Below are 22,750 nucleotides of genomic sequence, written 5' to 3'. Positions count from 1 at the left end.
GTGTCCTTTTTTGTGGGGCACGTATACCCTGGTATACACGTAATTTGGTTCTCATGGGCCAGGGCTTACAATTTAGTGGGCCGGATGTGGATTCCATGGGCTTTGTGGACACTTGGACTGGCCAAGAATAACGGATCGATGCTTCGCGTGTTTGTAACATGACACGTGCTTTATTACTAAAAATGTTAATTCGAACACCAAATCTTTAACTAACAAACCAAGAACATCGATCAATTCGTCATATTCCTGGATGACAAGTTGCAGTCACTCAATAACACATGAAATCAGTGTTTGGATAGTTCAATGGTTGAAAATAGTAACTCTTGATCAATTTGCTTGAGGGTAAATATCTTGTAATAAAATAAAAATGTACATCCGCGAGATACAACTTCAATTCAATCTAACTCACAGGAATATATGATACAAACCATTTATAGACTATACTTTAGCACAGACAAAATTGTTTTATGAAGTAAATTATCACAACTTCAGCTTGACCCAACGAATTCTATTAGCAAAATCGCATCAATATGGAGCACCGTCGCCTCTGCAATAGGGGAGGGGAGATCAATCCTGAAAGAAAATTAGCCAAGTGAACAATTGTCACAGCTACCATCATTTCAATCAAGGGATCGAGTGCTTCAAATAGGGTGGTTAGTAAAACACATCAACCATCAGTCTGCGAATTGTATTATGATGAGTTCTAATCCTTTTTCAAATAACCTGTTCTACTCCAGTGAACAAAGTGATGAAAGATAATAGGTTTCAAAGCTCTACACAAAAAATAGAGTAATTTACCTCTATATCACAACACACAAACATCAGAAGAGATGCAAAGTTTCGAGTCAGCCCCACCACTGACAACACTTTCACCTTTCCACCAATCCGCACATAGTACCTGTATTGACAGCCTGATGTTTAGGAAATGCTATAGTAGAACAAATACTCTTAAACCAAATCTTAGAAGGCAAAAATAGTACCTTGTCATTGTGAGTGTCAATGACAGCAAGGGGCCACTGCAACACAAATTATTTTACCCAGGAACAGAAAATGTAAGTGCTTATAAAGAGTCGTACTACTAATAATAGAGACGTAAAAAGTGTAGTACTAACCGCAGTTCTCAAGTCCCATAACATTACTTTTCCATCATATGATGCAGAAAGCAAGTGAAACCGTGACTTTTCATGCCACTTGCAGGTGGATATCCAAAAACTGTGCGATGAGAACTGATAGACAGGAGCCGAAGTACCTGTTAAGTGGTAAATGAAAGAGTATATATCAATATGTGATGTAAGGTCACAGTTACTTGGACAATAAATACAGAGAAAAAGGTATTTAAGCACATAGAGACGAGGTTTTCCAAGTTCAAGTGGATGTTTAAAAGTGCTTCTGCAAGTTGTACAGAAAAAGAAAGAAACCTGGTTTGCGAGGATCCCATATCCTAAGAATGGGGTCAGAACCACCACCAGCAATGAGGGCAGAACCTTCACCTCCAACATCAAGGCAATTAATGACTTTGTCGCAATACTGTTGAAGAGGAAGGCGATCATCATCCATACTTTCAGGAAAATACAGTTTCAAGCTCTCAACAGAACAGACTTAAAAAAGAAAGATACATTTTGGTATTACCAAAGTTCAAACCCAGCTACTTGTCATGATGGGGAGGTATCTTTTTCTTCAAGACGGTGTAATTTTTAAAAATATGATTGTTAACTGCTGAAGAGAAATGTTATCTCTGACAAAAAAGGAAAGCAATATCACTAGGATTGGCATATCTGAGTGCGACACCTTCCACATTTTTTTCATAATTTCATATTCTGCAAGTTGATATTTACTTCTCCCTCTCCGATCCATATGTACGTAAGTTTAGGAAAGCATGCACATGACAGTAAAGATGTGACTGGAAGAACAGAAGAAAAGAGATGGCATGTCACCAGGTTCAACGAATCCTTGCCCAATTCAACATCCCATCTTCTAATAGAGTGATCCCACGATGCTGAATAGATTGCTTCATCTTGTGGCCACACCACGGTAGACACACATTGTGTATGTCCTACAAGTGTAGATTTAGCCTCCTCCTGTGAGCATAAGATGTGAGAAAATTATTTACAAGATTAGGATAACAATCATTAAAAAATCTTTTGAAAAGAAAATAAAAAAAATAAAAAAGGAAGAGACAGAACAAAGATTAAGCAACTCAGAGTGAGCCAAAGACCGACATATTTCGAACACCAATTTCAACATTAGTTTGGTCCTTCAGTTGCATTGATGAACATCGTCATTTAAGGAAATCAGAAGGTTGTTTGTCTTTCATCAAAAGGGACAAAAGATTTTGCTAATCAATATCAATTTTCTATGAGATACAACATAGAAAGTCAGAAACACGTTGGACTGGCACAAAATTGTTGTTGAAACAACTTTGAAAAGAAGAATATAATGACAACAAAGGTGGTAGATAAGGAACAAGGGAGGAATCTACCGGACAGATAGCCAGTTTCAAAATCTTTACAGCCACACAAATGTTATGGCATATTTTAGACCACACGTACCCAAAATCTTCATTTTATTCTTAAACTCCGTGCTGGTTCAAACTATGTCACATAATTTAAAATTGAGGGAGTAGCAACACAAAGTTGGGACAATTGGATGGGTGTGGCATATGAGAGGTAGGATGAAGAAGGATTCAAAATAGGGTTCAGGGAAGAAGAGGTTTTGCCAAAGAGTAAAAGTAGATTGTTTTGTTAAGTATATGCCTTGCACTGAAAAGTTTTTGAAATCAAATAGTAACAACAGCCATAAACTGTTCTTTCCTTCTTTTTCACTGGTTTTGTGAACAGACACATTACCCTTTTTTTGGGATAAGGTAGATGTTAGAACAAACACATTATCCGTATTAAACAGGTCATGGATTTCTAACACTATGTGGCATGAAATAGATGTATTTTTCTATCTTTAACCTAGACAAGTTAGAAGAAATGTGGCCATACTTCTACTAGAGGATCCTCCTCTTTGGCATCCTTCTTCCTTCTCTTGACTGAAATTACATCACCTGTATCTGAGCCACTTGCTTGCCACAGAGCTATTTGGCAATCCCAGGACCCTGAACACACCTGTCCAACACAACAAAAACAGGGAGTCAGTAAACTTCTTATAATCAAATACGTAATTAAAAAGCTTCAAATGATCAATTAAGTGAAGAGATGAATGACCATATCTCCAGCAGGATTTGCTGCAACACTTTGAACAGAAGAATTATGTCCATGTAAAATTTTATATGCTCTAATCCTCTTTATCTGATCTGAAGGCTCATCTGAATCAAACTTTTAAGCCAAACAAATACTAATTAGAGGAAGATCACGAATTAGGCAGAGAGTTATTCGTAGTAAAGGCACATCATGTTACCTTCCAGAGCCGCAGTGTCCTATCCTTGGAAGCCGTAACGACTATTTGATCAGCGCCATCTTGAGCCACTTAAGAAAATAAAAGGTATAAATATGATAAACACAGACAGAATTGCGGAAGAAATGAAACACAAAGAAGTAAAACATCCAGGAGAATGTCAAATTATATGTCCGCATTATTCTCATGCTGGTAATAGTTTTTGGTATCCAGCGTGTTTTCAGCATTGCAATATCAACAAGAAATATTATTCGAAAAAACAAATACCAAAAGCAGGTGATGTAAGAGTATGAACAGATAAATGATAATGGCAGCAGACTGTAAAGAATAATGCTAGAAAACAAGCAACTGGGGAAAAACTATCTCCCTCTGATACCTATGAACTTTTGGTGTCACAGATAAATGATAATGGCAGCAGACGGTAAAGCATAATGCAAGAAAATGAGCAACTGAGGAGAAACTATCTCCCTCTGATACCTCTTGGGTTGACAACACAAACAGAAGTAACTGCCCCAGTATGGCCCTCCAGTAGATGTGTACAAGATCCGGCAGCCTTCCATATTCTGATTAGCACTATCAAATGTTAGGCTGATGTAATAACAAAAAAAAAAAAAAAGTTGAGTTCTGAACCAAAAAATGCGACTAGCAAAAGAAGATACAATCAGTGGATCACCTTCCTAAGCCATCATAACATCCAGTCAAAACAAACCTGACAGATCACAAATATGCACATATTGTTAGTTAAGGCAATAATTCATTGTATGGAAAGAAGACCATTATTACATTCTTAACTATCACCATCCCATATTTTAGTGGAGAAAAGCACACGGAGGATGAAATTTAACTCAAAAACACTTGGAACAAAAGCAGCACAATGTAATAATATCATCAACATTGTCCTCGGTAATCTAGTGTGTAACAGATATCTATGAGTGAAGTGAATGCACAATGTATAAGGTACAGAGATGCAATAGCCAAAAACATAAAACCGTCCATTAAGTTATATTATGAGGGCTCTCTATTTTTTTTCGGGATAAGCCAATATTCTCTTTTAGTACAGAAGTTCCTTTAGAAGCGAAGCATACTCAGATCAAGTCTTAAATATATCAAACATAGAAAGATACACAAGGCGGAAAAGATTACAAGGATCACACTGAAGGTTCTTGAAAAACAAATTTCACACTCATGCTTACTTAGAATTAGAACCATCAACTGCACTGACCCAGTCGTCATGCAAAGATGGTTCTTCTTGTTTTCTTGGAGCCACAGCTCTAATGTACTCAATCTCTAATATTTTCTCCTGTATAAGAAATAAATAACAGTTCTCCATGAGTACCTTTTATTTTTGAGTTGGTCTGAAGAGACATAACTGTTATTTTTAGCAGTCAAGTAGTGATGTCAGGAAAGAGACTTACAGCTGAAATGCCCTTGGCGAGGAGAAACTCTTCAAGTGACATGCGGACCAGTTCTCCATCAATGAGAAAATCGAAAGGCTCAGGATTCCAATTATCCTTTCCTAATAACAATCAAATGAAAACAGGTAAGCATACTAGTAAAAACACATATAGCAGAATTGGTGAGAACAGTTCCTTTTATTTAGTTAAATATAAAACCTGACTCTTTTATCCCTGACTCAAATTTTGACAAAATAACATTTTGATAGTCATTTCTAAGGATAAAATAACTCATTTATGGCACCATTAACCCATAATAACAAATATCTCGGACCACAACTAGCAATCTATTCTACTAGTCAAGTGAGGTGAGTTAGTCAATTAAGACAAATTGACAATTAGCATGAGTTCATCATTTCCCACAAAAATCTACTTCAGCGTGAATGACCATATCCTCTATAATTATAATTATTTACCTACGACAAAAGGCAAACCATTTCCACACCAATTCAAAGTTATAACTCAGGTACACAAACACAACCAATCAATCAACTACGCTTAAGGTACAAACTAGTTCCGCTTAGCTATATGATCTACATTCCCCCTTTTTTTTTTTAAAAAAAAAAAGAAAACTAATAGTAGGCAGAATCTGTTAGAACTAAAAAATTACCAGCTTTAAGGAGGTTGTTGGCTATGGAAGAGAGGCCCAATCGGGTGAGGTTGGAGGGAATAGCAATGGAAGTAGGCGGGGCCTTAAATGGGGGCTTCAATTTCGTTACGAACCGGACCTGTACACGCCTTGCAGCCTCTTCGACTTGCCCATTATTATCCATTTCCGCCATAAAATAATACTAATACTGTTTTTGAGAGTATGAGGAAGACGTTCACAGCCAAATTCGCAGGGTTTAAGGCGTTGTTTGTTTGTGGAAGTTGGCGGGTGCGGAACACTTTGACAACAGAGTTGGGCCTTTTTGGGTTTGGGCTTCGTGTAACGCGTTATCCACCCCAATTATGGACAACAGCCCGATTTCTTTCGGCCATCTAATCTAAAAAAATAATATATTTCGTAGAATTTTGGTGAAATTATATAAACCTGATGAGGAGCAAGCAAATTATATAAACTATAATTATACTATACAAATTTAATTTCTTATGCTTACTTTATAAGAAAGTTGCTCCATAATAATTACAATAAAGTTTTTGGCACAATAATATTACCTTAGCTCTTGAAATATTTATTTTACTTATGTGGTAGCACCCAAGATAATAAATAGACTCTCTAAATAATAACATTAGTATGTGAAATAATATTGAGATTATTCTTTTGATTATTTATTAAAAACTATTTTTAGACATGAATAATGTTGTTCTTTTTTTCATACATGTTCCAAGATATTAATTATGGTGCAAATCTTGTTATTTATTCTTACTCCTATTATACGTAGTAGAACTGCACGATCGTCAAAGATCGTGATAGTATAATACATATTTTCTTATTTTCAATTACTTATTTCACATAAAATATTTATACTTTTTAAAGTCGTATACTATTTGATCCGGCCTACTTTAATTTTTATCAATTCGAATTTACTAAAAATATCCGATTTAAACTAATTATCGTTTTGAGAATTAAAACATAATTAATGATAAATTATAATTATAATTTTTATTTGATAAAATATGAAGATATTAAAAAGTAATATTAAATAAATTTTGACAATAAGTTAATATTTTATTTTTTTCTAAGAAAGAAGAAAAACATGATATGAATTGAAGGGAATAGTTGTAGTTATTACGCCCTTTGTCCACAATTGTTTTTCGAGATAATGTCGTGAACTCTTCTCAATGAAATTTAATATAAGGTATAAATTAATTAATATAATTGTACTGTACCAAGAATAGTCTACATAACTTTTTTATTGAATAAAATGGAGTAATTATTAAGGATAGAATTGAAAAAATTGACTAATTTATTTAAATTGACAATTAATCTTGATCAAACAATCGTGGACGGAAGAAGTAAATTTATTTTCTTTTTCTCTTTTTATAACAAAAGAAAATAAATAAAAAAAGAAAAAGAATAAAAATATCTGTAACGGCTCGGATTTTGATATATAAAAGGCCACGTAAGTAACTTGGTTTCTTCCGTCAAATGGCTCATGGCTTATAACTTCCTATCCAGTCATCACGCTATCTTCACTTTCTCTTCTTCTTCCTCTCCAATTTCATGGACTCAATCTTCTCTCCAAAACTTTCTCTCCTTTCTTGTTCTCCAATCTCCTCTTCTCTCGTTCCTCGCCGCCAATTTCTCTCCGGTTCTACCCATTCTTTACGGCCTCCTGGCCTTCACTCGCGGAGGAGATGTCGAAATATCGGCTTTCAATTCGGCGGCAACACTTCAAGATTTGTTCTCAGAGCTTCTCTTGACTCGCAAACCGTAGTTTTTGCATCAGTTGTCACTATCTCCGCTCTTACAGTCGTCTTTCTTGAATTTTCCAAAAGAAATACCAATGCCAACGCCAAGTTCAAGGAGGTAAGCTATACTCTGTGAATAACATAAACGCTTCACCTTTCTTTTCATGAAATAGACGCCGATTTCTTGATTCTTGAAAATTTTGTATTGTAAAATCAAGAATGTAGTTGGTTCAGTACATGCTATTTGATTGCAATAAGGCTAACTCTTCATTTGTTAATAGTGATTTGGAGTTGTTTATATGGAAGGGAAATAATATACTAATTATTAATATCTCAGAACTATGCTTCTCTTGACTCGCTAAAGGTAGTTTTTGCATCCGTTGTCACTATCTTTGCTCTTATAATCATCTTTCTTGAATTTTCCAAAATAAATACCAATGCCAACGCCAAGTTCAAAGAGGTAAACTCTACTTTGTGAATAACATTACCGGTTCACTTTTTACTGTTATTTCTTGAAAGAGACCAATTTCTTGTAAGCCTAGCAATTTCTCGGTGTATAACTTTACTAGTTAACTTTTGTTGCCAAATACAGAAAGAGGATGTGTCTTGAGTCTGTATACGTCTTAGTGATTCTATTGTGTTGTGTAGAATCAAGAATGTAGATGTTGATAGCTAATTTCTATCCTCATCATTTAACATAGATCATCATTTGTTCAGTACACATGCTGTTTGATTGCAACAAGGCTAACTCTTAATTTTCCAATCTTCAATTAGTATTTGGAGTTGTATATCTCAGTAATATGAAAGTGAAATATTATCCTAGTTGTTAATATGTCAGAACATGTTTCTCTTCAGATAAGTTCTTGGTCTTAGAAGTCATCTTGGAAACATTGAGTCCTCTACCATCTCAACTCTTAGTTGTTGGATAAATTTATAGAAACTGAAAATATTATGTCTGAAGTTTTCTGGTCATTGGCATCTGTGGTAAGTCAAATTTTTTAGTCATTGGTACTTAAAAGTAGGAATATTTTTTTCTAAAACACGTTAGCAAGAGGTGTTACAGTTTTACCAGAGTTACTTCAGGAGGTCCATATTTCTGATGTCCACAATTTTTCATAGATTTCAGCTGAGTTAACTCTTGCTTTGCGGCGACAAATAAGACATGTGATGAACTGGTTTCCACGTCATGTATTTGCTCTTATAAACATACAGGAGGAGAAATCTGTCAAAACTCAAATGAAGGAAGTAACCAAAGTCAGCAATGAGCGTGAGGATGGGGAGGCAGATGTGCTGCAACATGATGGAACCTATTTGATACAAACGTTTGTTACCAACAATATTGAGTCTCTAGATACTAATCAGTTGGCTCCTAGTTCCAATGGCTCTTTGACCTTGGGAGCATCTGTACCTAATGAACACACTGAATCAGATGCAGTACCATCTTCTTTTGTGGCAGATTCGAATAACATTTATCTGCAGGAAAATATACAGACGACTAAAATGAGTAACATATTGACTACAGAGGAAGTCAGAGAACCTGAACCTATTGCACACACTGAATCAGATGTAGTACCATCTTCTTTTGTGGCAGAGTCGAATAACATTTATCTGCAGGAAAATCTACGGACGACTAAAATGAGTAACATATTGACTACAGAGGAAGTCAGAGAACCTGAACCTATTGCACACACCGAATCAGATGCAGTACCATCTTCCTTTATGGAAGAGTCGAAAAACATTAATCTGCAGGAGCATCTGCATGAAACTAAAATGAGTAACATACTGACTACAGAGGAAGTCAGTTCAGAGCGTAGTGTTGCTTTGTTTCCTACAATCAACATAGATAATAGAACTGAGAAAACCAAGATAATGGACCAGGAACTGATGATGAAGGACGAACTTAAGAAAGCCCATAGATTTGTTGCAGAGGATGAAGTCATTATCCACAATCTTATTTTCAGGGACTCTACACGCGAAGATCTTTACTCGTTCTTTGGGGCATCTAGCAAAAGTCTAAATGGGCAAGACGCATTGACTTCTCATGCTTCCCGTCAAGGCATTGGCACCTTTTCACCCCCCTCAAAAGCATTTTCAGTACGAGCAGGTAAAGCATCTCCTCAGATCTGCATTATCCAGCAGGGTGTTCTATGGAAATGCTGCAACCTCTTCATTCCAATTTATCATATTTTTATACATCTCCCTTTATTTTATTTTTTTTGGGGGGTTTGTTTGTTCTTTCCTTGGTGTTCTTCAGTATTGATTTTTTTTATGAGATTCAATTATTTTTCAGAGGATTTTGAGGAGAAAAGGTCTCATGGATGTTATAAAGAACGACCATTCAACAAAGAGGACTTTGTGAAAAGAATGCAGCAATTCACTAATAAGGAAAAGAGTATCCTATCGGACAATGGTGCCTCGAAACAATTACAGGTTTCTAATCCAAAGTCGATCCAAGTGTGTGATCGACCTAATCCATCCGACCAGTTCAGGGCTTACCGCCATTTCCTTAGAGAGGGCAGGTAACCTATATTTTAACACGTTGACTTCATTCTTGGACCGGTCCTTATGCTTGTCATCAATAATATTTGTTTGAAAGGTTTAGCACGTAGAAAATGATATTTCTGATATAGTTAAAAAGATGATACTTGGGACGTGAACATGTTCTCCTGTTGGATGTTCTGCTTCTTTCTTAACAAAGTGTTTGCACTTGATGAAAACATCCAGACTTAGGGGATTGAACTAGCAAAACTATGGAAATGGTGGCTGAATAACAAAATGATGTAATTGATTGAAATAAAATTGTGTAACCACTGACTATGGACATCCTTGGTCTGTTGCTCTTGTTTATACCATTCAAGCTCATGCACAGGAATTCCTGGTGCAGGTTGATGGACTGCATAAAAATCCTTGAAGATATGGAAAGGCACGGTTCGCTGAATATGGATAAAGTAAATTGGGAGATTTCTGCTTATATTTACTTCATATTCTATTTATGAATTTTGGCTTGTTCGTAGTTTGTTAAAGGTCCCATTTACAGGTGTACCATGCCGGTTTTTTCCAAGTCTGTAAAAGTCAAAAGGCAGTGAAGGAAGCTTTCCGTTTCACCAAGCTTATCCAGAATCCAACTCTAAGCACGTTCAATATGCTCTTGTCTGTATGTGCAAGCTCTCGGGATTTGGAGCGTAAGTTTTCTTTTTCTTGATGCTTATTCCTGTTTCTTCTTTGGTAAGGTTCTGTGACACGGATAAAGAGGAAAAAGTGCAAGGGGATGTTATTGTTTTCAATAGACTTTGGAAATCAACTTCCAATATTTCTTTGGAAAATTCCAGTTTGTCTTTATGACCTTGTAACACACAACAACATATCCGGTGTAATTTCACAAGTGGGGTCTGGGGAGGATGGTGTGTATGTAGCCTTACCTCCATTGTGAAGGTAGAATGACTCTTTTCAATTGACCATTGGTTCAAGTAAAACATATAAAAAAGAAGCATGTAAAACAAATACAGTAGCGAGGAAGTCATGCCGAAAACAGCCGAAAACAATGAAGAAGAGAGCAATGGCAACATCAAAATAATATGTTAACTGTAGCAAATGAAACTTTATCTATTGGACTGACATTATCCCATTTTAATTTTGGTCAATTTATTTTGTTTACTTAGGTGCTTTTCAAGTGCTTCAACTTGTTCGTGAGACTGGACTGAAACCCGATTGCAAGCTCTACACTACTCTTATATCAACTTGTGCAAAGGCTGGAAAAGTTGATACCATGTTTGAGGTAAGTACCGCCATTTTTTGATTTCTCATGAAAAAATGTTTTATTGAATATCCTCTTTAAGGAGGGCGTGTTGGGCACTTGAAATATTCTACAAAAGTTACAAGTAGCACTGAGGATAAAATGAGAAAATGTCGCTTAATATGAGTAGTTTATGTCTTATGTTGATCTCCAGTCGCATTGTCCATAGGTGTGAAACCATATTGATAGAAGGTGTTAAACAGTGGAATACTCCAGAAATATCTACAATTTTTTTGAACCCTGTAGACTTAAGCATAGAATAGATGAAAAAGATACATGTATGCATACCAATTAGCTTGTGATTAATGCTTGATCATATTAGTACACTTACTTTAAATCCAGTATTCACTAGCAGTCTTTTCCTGTAAAGTTGATTTGGATTCCTAAGCTACCAAGGAAGATGTGCTTTTTCACATGGTTAGCTGCTAGAGGAGTAATTTTGACGGTGAAAACCCTTAGGAAAAGAAAGGCTGTTTGTACAGCTGGTGTTACATATGCAAGGAGGCGGGCAAAGATGTTGATCATCTTCTACTACAGTGCAGACTGTCAAGGAGATTATGGTAGTATATGTTCAGTTGGGTTGGTAAGCTAAGCGGGAAGAAGCAGGAGAAAAAGGACGGCACGGAATGTTGTTCCTCAGGCTTTGATGTGGATCATTTGGAGAGGTAGAAATAAGAGAGCAGAATGAGTTTTGGGAAGTAAAAGAGTAATCTTCATGCCTTATTTATTTTTTGTGTATCATGTAGTCCTGGTATATATAGAGGATTGGGTATCTTTTGTAGGTTCTTTACTATTTGGTATATTTCTTCTATGGCCGATTTTGGACTTCTGCTTTATGAAAATTAATTTGTTTATTTGATCAAAAAAGAAAAAAACTAGGAGTTTGATTACTGTTAGAGATTTGTATGCAGTAGAAAATGTAAAGAAGCAGTATTAGATAATTTTAAATTATTGAAGATTAGATCAGGATAGATCTTAATGGAGCGAGATGGATAATGAGGGATGGAAATAGCCGATCTTATCTAGCTTGGGGATTAAGGCATGATTGTCGTTTGCAATTTTCAATTATCATCACAACATGACAATTGTGTCAAAGAGTGTACTTCAAACGGCAGAAACAAATTCACGACCTTTCTCATAATTATGTTTTAGAATGAATATAGTTGCTTGCTACTCCCACTAGTTGCATTTAGGGTAATTTGTTTTTTATTATAGCTAGACCTACATGATTTCTTAGATTCTTACTGCCTGTCCTTGCACTTATAAAGTTATATACCATCTTTCGAGTTGATATTTTCTGAAGTTGTAGGTTTTTCATGAAATGGTCAATGCTGGAGTCGAACCAAATGCTAATACATATGGTGCCCTCATTGATGGTTGTGCTAAAGCTGGACAAGTTGCCAAGGCCTTTGGTGCCTATGGTATAATGAGATCTAAGGTATGAATTTATCTACTCAGGGTGTACAAAATTATAGAGGGTATTGCTTTAACTTTTCATTTTGTATCACCTTACCATTTACCAAATTGTACTGAAAAGTGACGTGTACTTCGACGGCCGAATATCTCACATTAGATTCCTGTTGTATTCAGTAGAATGTGAAGCCAGATCGTGTTGTATTCAATGCTCTTATCACAGCTTGTGGTCAATCGGGAGCAGTCGATCGTGCTTTTGATGTCTTATCAGAAATGAAAGCAGAAGCACGACCAATAGAACCTGATCAGATTACTATTGGGGCTTTGATGAAGGCATGTGCGAATTCTGGTCAGGTATATTCTGTTTTTAGATGTTAAATCTCAGTTGAATGAGATTGGTGTTCCCATATTCAGCTACTCCTCTATTATAATAAACCATTGACATGAATTGCTTTAGGTTGATCGAGCTCTAGAGGTTTATCGTATGATTGATAAATGTGATATCAAGGGAACACCAGAGGTTTACACAATTGCTGTAAATTGTTGCAGTCAAAATGGTAATTGGGAATTTGCACGCAGCATTTATGATGACATGTCCAAAAAAGGTGTTAATCCAGATGAGGTACTAATTTTTAAACTGCTGTGGTTCATGTGGTACTAATTTTGAACTTCTCTGGTTGCATGTGGAGGTACTAATTTTTAAACTTTTGGGTTGCATGTGGAGGTACTAATTTTTAAACTGTTGTGGTTGCATGTGAAGGTACTAATTTTTAAACTGTTGTGGTTGCATGTGGAGGTACTAATTTTTTAACTGTTGTGGTTGCATGAGGAGGTACTAATTTTTTAACTGTTGTGGTTGCATGTCTGGAGATTTTTATACATTTTGATGGCTTGCAACTCTTTTTTTCTCTTCAATATATTATGAGGCTTAGTACGCCTGACTGGGAAAAGAAAATGGGGTTTTTGATGATGATGACATCAAACCGAATTCTCAACCACCAAAACAGCCTTCAAAGCTACAACCACAATAAATTTGCGAGTTGACAGCATTTAGAAGCTTAGGATATCTTTCATCCACAAAACAAGTTTGGAATCTTCAATACCGAAACTGGAATGCAGAAAAACCTGACTATGACACTGCAATGAAATTTCAGCAGCTTTTGCGTTTCCTCATAAAGTATTATGCACTTCCTTGGGGCAATTTAATCCAAGAGATATTCTGGCTTTTATTTTAGGTCTGCGTGCCCAATAAACGTTTGGTTACATTTCTTTCTCTTGTTTGTTGTTTGTACCAGTAATTGGTTTATGGATGAGTGCTCTTGGAGTAGTCGGTCTAGCGCGGCATAGCTGAGTATTTTTTGTTTTGATTGATTAGCTGAGTCAGGTTTCCTGAAATACAGATTTTGTCGGCCTCTATCTCCAAAATCATGCCTCTCAACCTTGTTTCTGAAATCGGAGCTTAAATGCATCAGTATCTGTCTCCATCTTTTCATCAATTGTCAGCATTAAGTTAAAACTTCGCCACTGATATTTCTTACTTCCGTCATATTTTTTGATAAATAATTAAATTAGAAAAAAAAACTTAAGTTTCCTTTATTCGTGCAGATGTTTATCAGTGCGCTGATAGATGTGGCAGGGCACACAGGTAAGTTGGAAGCTGCATTTGAAGTTCTAGAAGAAGCAAGGGCTAAAGGCATAAATTTGGGATCGATATCATATAGCTCATTGATGGGAGCCTGCTGTAATGTATGAACACTGATCCTTTTTGTGTTTCCTCATATAGACGACTGTACAACCTCTGCTTTCTGTCCCCTCTCGTCTCTGAAATAAAGTGATAGGACTTGTCTGTGTAAATTTATCATCCTCTTCGATTGAGATCTAATACCAATTTTGTGGGTTAAGTTCATATTTAATGTCAGAAACTGATATCAATGAGTGTTACCTGCTCTAAGTCTCAAAATTGATAGTGTATCTGATTTCAGTGTAATTGGATATGCTATAATGGGATGATAATGTCATACAACTTAGATGTTCAAAATTAGATGCAATACCGACATCCGTTTTTCCATATCTTGTGATCAATGAAGCTTCATTATGGGAAAGTTTAGTTTATATGGTCCATATAATATGGAACAATGCGAAAGTTTAAAACGCACACATTATGTTAACACGACACTGTTGTTTTTTCATATGTCTTGATCATGTAGTTTTTATGCCAGCTTTGTGGGCATTAAGTTGGCTATTCTTGAGACTTGACGTTGGACTGCTAGATCTCCTACGAATTTGTCTTCTTCACCTTGTGGTACCTTCATTTATGATAGTGAGTAGTAGTTGTATTTAAGCCACTTTTGTAGTTCACTGAACATTTGATTTGTGAATGCCTCTAAGAAGTGATCATCTGGCCCGTAATTAAGAGGGAGTTATGTATGGAGGGATGTCTTACGGGTCACTATTCTACTAAATAATACCTAGAAGTAGTCAAGCTGTGTTCTACCTGTCTTTCTTTAGCCAATTCTGAAATAGCTTTTAGGAAAATACAAAACAGTGAAAAAACATCAAAGAGGAAACACAATGTCACATGCAGACACTGTAGATGGGAAATAATTGATAGAGATTCATAGTTAACCAACGTGCAAATAAACTCTAGCTCCTTTTATTATATTTCGTAGAACAGCAGAAGACAATATTGGAAATTCTAAACTTAATGCTCCTCCTGGAATTTAGTCTCTGACTTATGTTCTGTTTTGTGTGAATTTTTGGTACTTTTTGAACTTGCTCTCCAATTTCATTTCAGGTCACTGCTTGTATTCTGGTCACATGCTTCTCCTACCATGATGTTCTGAATATTAACTCTCTTCTTCTTATATGAATGGGATAAAGAGGACCCTAAGTATACATATTTTTTGAAACCTGACTTGTTCAAGGTCTCTTTCTAATTTTAGAAAAATAAGAATGAAATGAATAAATGGATCTCCTGAAAATAACAGAATGTGCAGATGACATAGTTGCTTAAAAGATTGTGTGCAGTAAAATTACATTTTGTCAGTAGTAAAGAATTGATGATATTGTTGTCTCATTATTCTCATACCTTTGGGACTACCCAGTTGAACAGCTTGAAGAGCACCTTTATGAATTCTATTTGATAAATTCGGTGCACATGTGGATGTCACAGAGTAGACACTTAAAAAGAGAGAATACCAATCTGAAGAAACAAATGTCAAGCGAAATCAATATTAGATTGAGGTTAAGTGTGCCTTGGAAGATCATATATTTAGACAAGCTAGAAAAGTGGATCATGTTATGTTCCACTTTTCTGTCTATAATACAGAACTATCTTACTAGCATTAGTTAGGTGAAATTGTCTTCCACTGCTGCCATAAAGAACTTGTTTTATGCTGTTACTCTCAGTCATTTCAACCAGCATGAACTTTCTTTCGACCAATTAGCAAGTATTAGCCCCAAATACACTTTCAGATGCTGCTAGTTTTTTTTTTTTGGCATCTGAGGCAAGAATGTGAAGTTGGTTTTAAGATTTCTTTCGAAGTCATTTGACTTGGTCATAAAACACTTCTCCAATCCATTTGCAGGCAAAGAACTGGCAGAAGGCACTAGAATTGTATGAGGATATTAAAGGCATCAACTTAAAACCAACTGTTTCAATGATGAATGCATTGATAACTGCATTGTGTAAGTCACATCTTAAACGTTTTCTCAACATAAGCATCTCACTGATCCCTCTTTTATTACTCCATAATATCTACACTCCTTTTTTTCTTTCTCCTGTTTAGTTTTTGTTTCAAAAGGCTCATAATTCATACCTTTAAGTGGTCTCAGTCCATTGGTAGAGCTAACTTGGAAGATTCTTTCATGATTCATAATTAGCTTCAATAGCTGCTTTATGGACTTTCATGATCTTCATTTAGTTTTTGCTATGTGTGGAAGTTGTTTCCCATTTCATAAGCATTTGCTTATTTTCCTCAATGAGATGTGTTTGTAATAGGTTATGCCGATCAATATCAGAAGGCTCTGGAAATTTTTTCTGAAATGAAGAGAGTGGACCTATGCCCTAACACCATTACATACTCCACTCTTTTAGTGGCAAGTGAAAAGTAATACCTTGATTCCTTTACATTGACGTTTATGTATTATGACCATTTTCTCCTGTCAATATATCATTTTCTGTATGTCTGAGTTTTTGAGTTTTATCATTTATTTTTCCTATCTCATGACAGAAAGGATGACCTGGATGTTGGCCTCATGCTTCTTTCTCATGCTAAAAAAGATGGTGTTGCCCCAAACCTTGTTATGTGCAGATGTCTTCTTGGTAAGAATTAAAAGCTTGTTATTGCATTGCGTTTGCTATTATTGAATCTTGACTTGATATACGGTGCTAAACCGTCACCAAGTGGGATTGCATGTTCTTTTTTTATTTGGATATGTTCATGGTGGTGAAAAAAGATGTATGTTTTATGCCCATCTAACAAATTAAGTTGAATCGATCCTTCCATCGTGGATTTTAGTGCTGGAGCATTTATGCACTAATTGATCCCTTCCAGCAATTCTTAGACCTAACAACCACAACAATAACATACGCGGTATATCTCCCTATACTGCTCCATTAATCTCCTTCAGAGATGAATGGCTGGGAACTTTAATGTAAGTTTTTTCTAGGTTGAACATTAAGTTTTTTCTAGGTGATTGAACATCATATGTAAGTCCCTTGTTCTCTCCCTATAATGCCAATGTAAGGAATGTTTTTAGGATATCATCTAAGTTTCTACAAGAGTGGTATGTTTAGTAGATTAGCCAATATTAGTAATCATGCTCCTTACCTGGTCATTATAAAGGAGAGGCTCACTACCTTTTGCAGTTTTTGTTTTTTGTTGTCCTTCATGACAAGAATGTTCACCAGTCTTGCCATTGTATCTATCCAGAAGCAATGAATTTTTCTGTTGTGTCATTTGTTTTGGGCATCATACTTATTTGATTATATGAATTTTTTTTGTAGCTATGTGCTCAAGGAGATTCCAGAAAGCTTGTACACTTGGTGAGCCTGTCTTGTCTAATAACTCTGGTCGCCTGCAGCTTGACAGTAAATGGTAAGGTTCTATTTAATCTGCTGCTGATTCTGACATATCTGTTAAAAAGGGATTGCAGAGGATTAATATATACTGTTATAGTGACGCTGTTGTTGGCTTTGCCAGTTTGAACATGATTTTTAAGATCAACATTTCCATCTTAAATGCCTCTGGTGATAGTTTACTACCTTTCTGTAGTTATTTTGTTTTATTTATATCAGATACAGATTCTAAATGCTTTGAAATGCTTTGGCTGAACTGCATGATGTATTAAGATGGATGTAAAATTATCTCGTAGTGAATGCACTCAATTTCTTTTGTAAAAGTAGTTGATATAAGAGGCCGTGCTGAACATATTGTTGCAATCATGTATTGAGATAGCCAGATTGCCATCTTGATTTGTCTAGCCTATTTCAGGGAAATTTGGTATACGGTGAGGAATTATCTTAAGAATTTTCTTTTCTTGAGTGGATGTTCATGTTCCCTTCAGGCTTAAGGGGGACTGGACTGCTTGTGCCTAGTCCAAATATAAAAGATGTCACTAAAGTTAATTATATGAATGCTGGCTTTGTTAAAAGACGTGGTACACAGTTGTGAAATTCTTAATTGGTTTGCAGGACATCGTTGGCCTTAATGGTCTACAGGGAAACAATTGGAGCTGGTGTGGTACCCACAATTGAGGAGCTATCACTAGTTCTGGGTTGCCTACAGCTTCCTCGTGATGCATCCATAAAAGAAAGACTTATTGAAAATCTAGGATTAACTGTGGAAACATCAAAAGGCTCAAATCTTTGCTCTTTGATTGATGGATTTGGTGAATATGATCCCCGTGCCTGTTCATTGCTTGAGGTCCGTGGTTTATCTTAATTGTCTTTTATCAGGTTTACAACTTCATCTTATTGGTTACTATGGTGGATTATCTCACATGTTTTCTTGTTTCTTAGGAGGCAGCTTCACTTGGGATCGTCCCATTGACTTCCTTTAAGGGAAGTCCTATTGTTGTCGATGTGAGGAATTTGCATATTCATGCAGCTCAGGTAAGCTTGTCTTAGTGGGCAGTAACTAAGTATTTACTTTATTTTTTTCAATTGTAACCACACGAGAGTATTCTTATGCTTGACGAGCTTTATTGGTCTCAGTTACTAATAATAGGAGTTTATCCTACTTGGCTGCAAAGGTTTCTCTCTTTTTCTGTTTTTATGTTTCCCTCTTTCGCAGGATTCCTAATAGTTTTTAAGATTAGGAAGTTAAAAAATACTGTTCATGCATCTGTATTACTTTTGCTAATCTTATACATTGTATAGGTTCCCGATCCATTTTCACAACAATTCTGTTGCTAATACTTTGTTTGACAGTTTTTTTTTCTTTCTGAAAATTAACCAGGTATATCTTTTGACTGTCCTAAAGAGTCTCAAGCATCGTTTGGCTGCAGGTAAAGACTATTTTGCCTACTTGAAAGAGTATTTCCTCGTTACATCACATAAGGGGTTTGCTAATATTAGTATTGCAAAGTTTTATAGTACAATTCCACATCCCTCATTCTATCCTGCATATAATAATGCATCACATAAGGTTTGCTTGTAGTAGTAATGCAAAATTTTATACTAGAGATCAAATACTGTACTCCCTCTTTTTCAATTTATTTGTAGTACTTAGTCCATTTGAAAGATAATGTTTCTTAAATTCTAACTTTTCACGTGCCATGTTTGAAACCACAAGATTAAAGAATATTTTGGTACATACTACATATTCTTAGTTTAAGACCTTAAGATTCAAAAGTCTTGTTTACTTTCTTTAACTCTGTGCTAAATAAAAACAGTCAGTTTACTTTCTTTAACTCTGTGCTAAATAAAAACAGTCAAAAAACAAATTGAAATAAAGGGAGTACTAGTTATGCAAAGTTTTATATCTAAAGTTGTATTAGCAATTTGTGGAATTTTATCATACCAGTTGTGAATTCTTTATGCAAAAATATTAAATGATGCCTTGATTCTTTTTTAGCTCCCACTTCCATGGTATAGTTCAAGATGTGGCATAGCCTTGTGCCCTCGTCAACTAAGATAATACCAAGTTTAGGTTCATTTTCAAATTAAGAGAATAGAAATGACGTTAATGCTAAGGGCAAAACTTTATCATTATAACAGATGAAGAGAGTAAAAGCTTCTTTATTTCCTTATCAATAATCATAAAAAAGAGAGAATTAAGAAAGATCACAAGACTTGAAATATCTTTACGATGATAATGTGTTGCTTTTATGTTTATTGTTTAGCATCTCTTGAAATGATGGAAAATCCTGCAGGTGCAAAAATACCGAACATATCCATTGTACTCCCTGTAGAGCAGTCACATATTCAGACACCCACAGGCCAGAAAACAATTAAGATTGCTGGAAGGTAATGAGAGCTCTTTTCTTGAAGAAATTTCCTTCTGTGTACAACTTCTTATTTTAAGATATATACCAGTAAGTAATATGACATGAGAAAAAGTAAATCATCTACTTCAAACATATACAGTATTTCTTTTTTTCTTTCTGAAATAACATTAATAGCATGACACAGAAAGGACAAATGTAAGACTCAGAAAATAATGTTAATTTGGCAGTATACAAGTCTTGCATTTCTGCATGGCTGATGCATATTAAGCTACTATTTTTAGTTTAATATTTCCCATGCCCAGCGAGCAGTACCATGTTAACCAAGATATCACTAACTGGCGAAAAAAGAAGCCCAAGGGTACCCATTTGGAAAAGTGAATAACATTTCATTCGAAGTTAAGCCTATTTGGAATTCATCCTTCGTATGCTCCAGTATGTTTATTTCATTCTAAGAGCTGTACGATCACATAACATTCAAAATTCTCTTATTTGGTCAACAGGATCAACAGGGCAGTTGCAGCACTTTTGAGGAGGCTTCGCCTGCCGTACCAAGGGAATGAATCGTTTGGGAAGATTCGAATCAATGGTGTTATTATGAAAAGGTGGTTCCAGCCAAAGCTCGAATCACCTTTTAGTTGGGAACAGACAGGTTTCAGCTTCTCCCAGACACGGCTACGAAAAGGAATAAGCCATCAACAACGTACTATTCGAACTGGTGATTTGTCCTTAGATTAGGAGAAGTTCAAGGAGGGCTAATGAAACTAGACAACTCAATTAATTAATGAATTAATGGTCTGGTTTAGTTAATGACCATGATGATACAACAGAGTGCTGTAGCTGCCAGTTGACTTTGTAATGAAAATTGGAAAACTGGCTAGGTGAATTTTTGATGCCAGAGGAGAAAGAAGCAAGAAGAAAGCATACAAACCGTTACCGCAGAATCTGTGCTTATCAATTGGACTACACATGGAGCAGTCCAAGTGCCACTAGTTGTTCTATGTGCAGTTTGTGATATTGAGTCGGGCTATTTTTGAGCGAATGCTAGCTAAACAATTGACAAGGATACAAGTTATATGTTTACCACTGATAGGGATTTTGTTTGCAATAAGTACATGATTTGCAAAAACTACTACTACACTATCTCTGATTGAACAATGTCTCGATTATCGCTAAGAAATCATGCTTGTATCCATCAGTTTGGAAATGATCCGAAGGAATGATCTTTGTATAGAAGTAGAAAGCAAAACAAGCAAGTCCAGGCCCAACCCAAAAGATCCAATGCCCATTCCACAGGTGGCCTCCTCTAACAAAAGCAGCTCCAAAGCACCTAGCTGGATTCATTCCAGCTCCAGCATAGCCCTTTTTAGCAGTAACTGAAGTTGAAATAAACACAAGAATCCCTGCTAGAAGCCCAACAATAGACATGACAGTAATAAGCCCAAGTGCCTTGGACTGGCGATGATCATAGGCCATCCAAAGTGAACCAAAAAGCAAAGCAAATGTACACATAAACTCAAGCCAAAATGCTTGGGCTATCTCCAAGCCCACAATTTCAGGCCCATTGAGCCCAGGCGTAACTACCGTAACGGTACAACCACCAAGAGAGAATCTTTGTTCAATGGTACTACTCAACACAGCTTTGAGTGCTAGTGCACCTAAAATAGCACCAACACATTGTGCCACTATGTAAATTATGGCTCGTGACATTGATATTAGTCCCACTAGTGCTGAGGAGAAGGTAATTACAGGGCTAATGTGGCCACCAGACACAGGAAAAACAGCAAGGATTAGAATGGTGAGTGTAATTGCTATGAGAATTGACATAATCAAATTTGGCATTTTGACATCACTTTCTAGGGTGGAAATCACTACGGTGTCCAACATAAAAACAAGAACCGCAGAGCCTAAAAGCTCTCCAACCGATGCTCGCCACACCTACATAAAAAATAGTCGAATTCTATTGCTTAGTCAATACAGTCGTATAGAAGATGAGTAAGAGATGAAATATACTAACGTCCAAAGAGAAGAAGTCAGGTAAGCCCAGCCTTTCAGCCATTGTGAGACAAGTATACTTCTTCTTTTCATCATCTGAGCTGTTAAAAAAAGAAGCCAAACACCATACATATATGTAAGAACAAATTGAAAAGATATCAAACCAAAAAAAGATAAAATATCTGAGGCTTATCATAAATAGTGATGAGGGAAGAGTTTAAAAAGAAAACCTGGGTACTTGCTTTTGTGTAATAGAGATAGTAGGTTGAATTTTATTACTGCTTCCAAAAGAAAGCTGACTTTCTTCATCCCCTAGAACATTTCCATTAGTAGAATCCATAAGGATAAACGTTCAACAAGTTATGTTTTTTTTTTCATGAAAAAGTATGTCCATTTGGCGGGTTATATATGTATAAAGCTTCCTAAATTAACTACTTTTTTTCTTTTTCTTTTTAAAAATATATATTTGTATGTTTGTACATCGAGCTGGACTAGTTTATAACATTTCTATTCATTGTTAGTGTCAAAATACACTTAGTCTAAGATCCCTTTTCACGCATATACCCTAAATATAACGGATAATCCTTTTTATTCAACACTTCACGACATATATATGTTATACCCTACCAAGAAATAAGGTTAAAAAACAAAGACATATTTTGGCATGTCCCCTTGTAGATAATCTATTCTAATATTATTTTGTTGATAGCAATAAATAAATAAATAAATAAATAAATAAAGTTGTAGATACTCGGAGCTCCACCTACGAGCTAGAGGTAGATACGCCTACACTCTACTTTTCAGGACTCCATGTCATGGGACTACACTAGGTATGTTGTTGCTATTATATGCTTGGAGCTATACTAGATAGTCTAGGGCATATTGCAGCCCA

General features: G+C 35.8%; 3 protein-coding genes across 4 annotated transcripts; 1 reads left to right on the top strand and 2 right to left on the bottom strand.

Annotated features, from left to right (window-relative positions):
* Positions 1–339: 339 nt before the first annotated feature.
* On the bottom strand, positions 340–5,746 carry LOC112940595 (ribosome biogenesis protein WDR12 homolog). The gene is made up of 14 exons (XM_069290648.1): positions 5,464–5,746; positions 4,815–4,915; positions 4,593–4,699; positions 4,073–4,108; positions 3,877–3,962; positions 3,403–3,470; positions 3,210–3,320; positions 2,988–3,110; positions 1,935–2,078; positions 1,419–1,527; positions 1,113–1,249; positions 981–1,016; positions 799–898; positions 340–573 (listed from the first exon to the last, which is right to left on the bottom strand). Exons 1-13 carry the CDS (start codon positions 5,633–5,635, stop codon positions 806–808), a joined length of 1,323 nt encoding a protein of 440 aa, XP_069146749.1. The 5' UTR covers positions 5,636–5,746; the 3' UTR covers positions 340–573; positions 799–805.
* Positions 5,747–6,937: 1,191 nt separating this feature from the next.
* Positions 6,938–20,992, top strand: LOC101253333 (pentatricopeptide repeat-containing protein MRL1, chloroplastic). Of its 2 annotated transcripts, none has more exons than XM_010317055.4 (19): positions 6,938–7,326; positions 8,421–9,312; positions 9,499–9,727; positions 10,093–10,156; positions 10,246–10,390; positions 10,868–10,983; positions 12,311–12,439; positions 12,595–12,768; positions 12,872–13,036; positions 14,020–14,160; positions 16,002–16,101; positions 16,415–16,523; positions 16,647–16,738; positions 17,423–17,513; positions 18,110–18,341; positions 18,437–18,529; positions 18,876–18,924; positions 19,792–19,885; positions 20,367–20,992. In XM_010317055.4, exons 1-19 carry the CDS (start codon positions 7,021–7,023, stop codon positions 20,599–20,601), a joined length of 3,456 nt encoding a protein of 1,151 aa, XP_010315357.1. In that variant the 5' UTR covers positions 6,938–7,020; the 3' UTR covers positions 20,602–20,992. The 2 variants fall into 2 exon arrangements, with proteins under 2 accessions (XP_010315357.1, XP_004231448.1); XM_004231400.5 differs by having other exon boundaries at positions 8,328–9,312.
* On the bottom strand, positions 20,765–22,316 carry LOC101253036 (uncharacterized). Its single transcript, XM_004231399.5, has 3 exons — positions 22,089–22,316; positions 21,881–21,959; positions 20,765–21,801 (listed from the first exon to the last, which is right to left on the bottom strand). Exons 1-3 carry the CDS (start codon positions 22,196–22,198, stop codon positions 21,004–21,006), a joined length of 987 nt encoding a protein of 328 aa, XP_004231447.1. The 5' UTR covers positions 22,199–22,316; the 3' UTR covers positions 20,765–21,003.
* Positions 22,317–22,750: the final 434 nt, after the last annotated feature.

Source organism: Solanum lycopersicum, chromosome 1, assembly GCF_036512215.1.
Source record: "Solanum lycopersicum chromosome 1, SLM_r2.1".
NCBI lineage: Eukaryota > Viridiplantae > Streptophyta > Magnoliopsida > Solanales > Solanaceae > Solanum > Solanum lycopersicum.
Note: the sequence above shows the minus strand (reverse complement) of the source record. Positions and strands in the feature narration are given on the sequence as shown.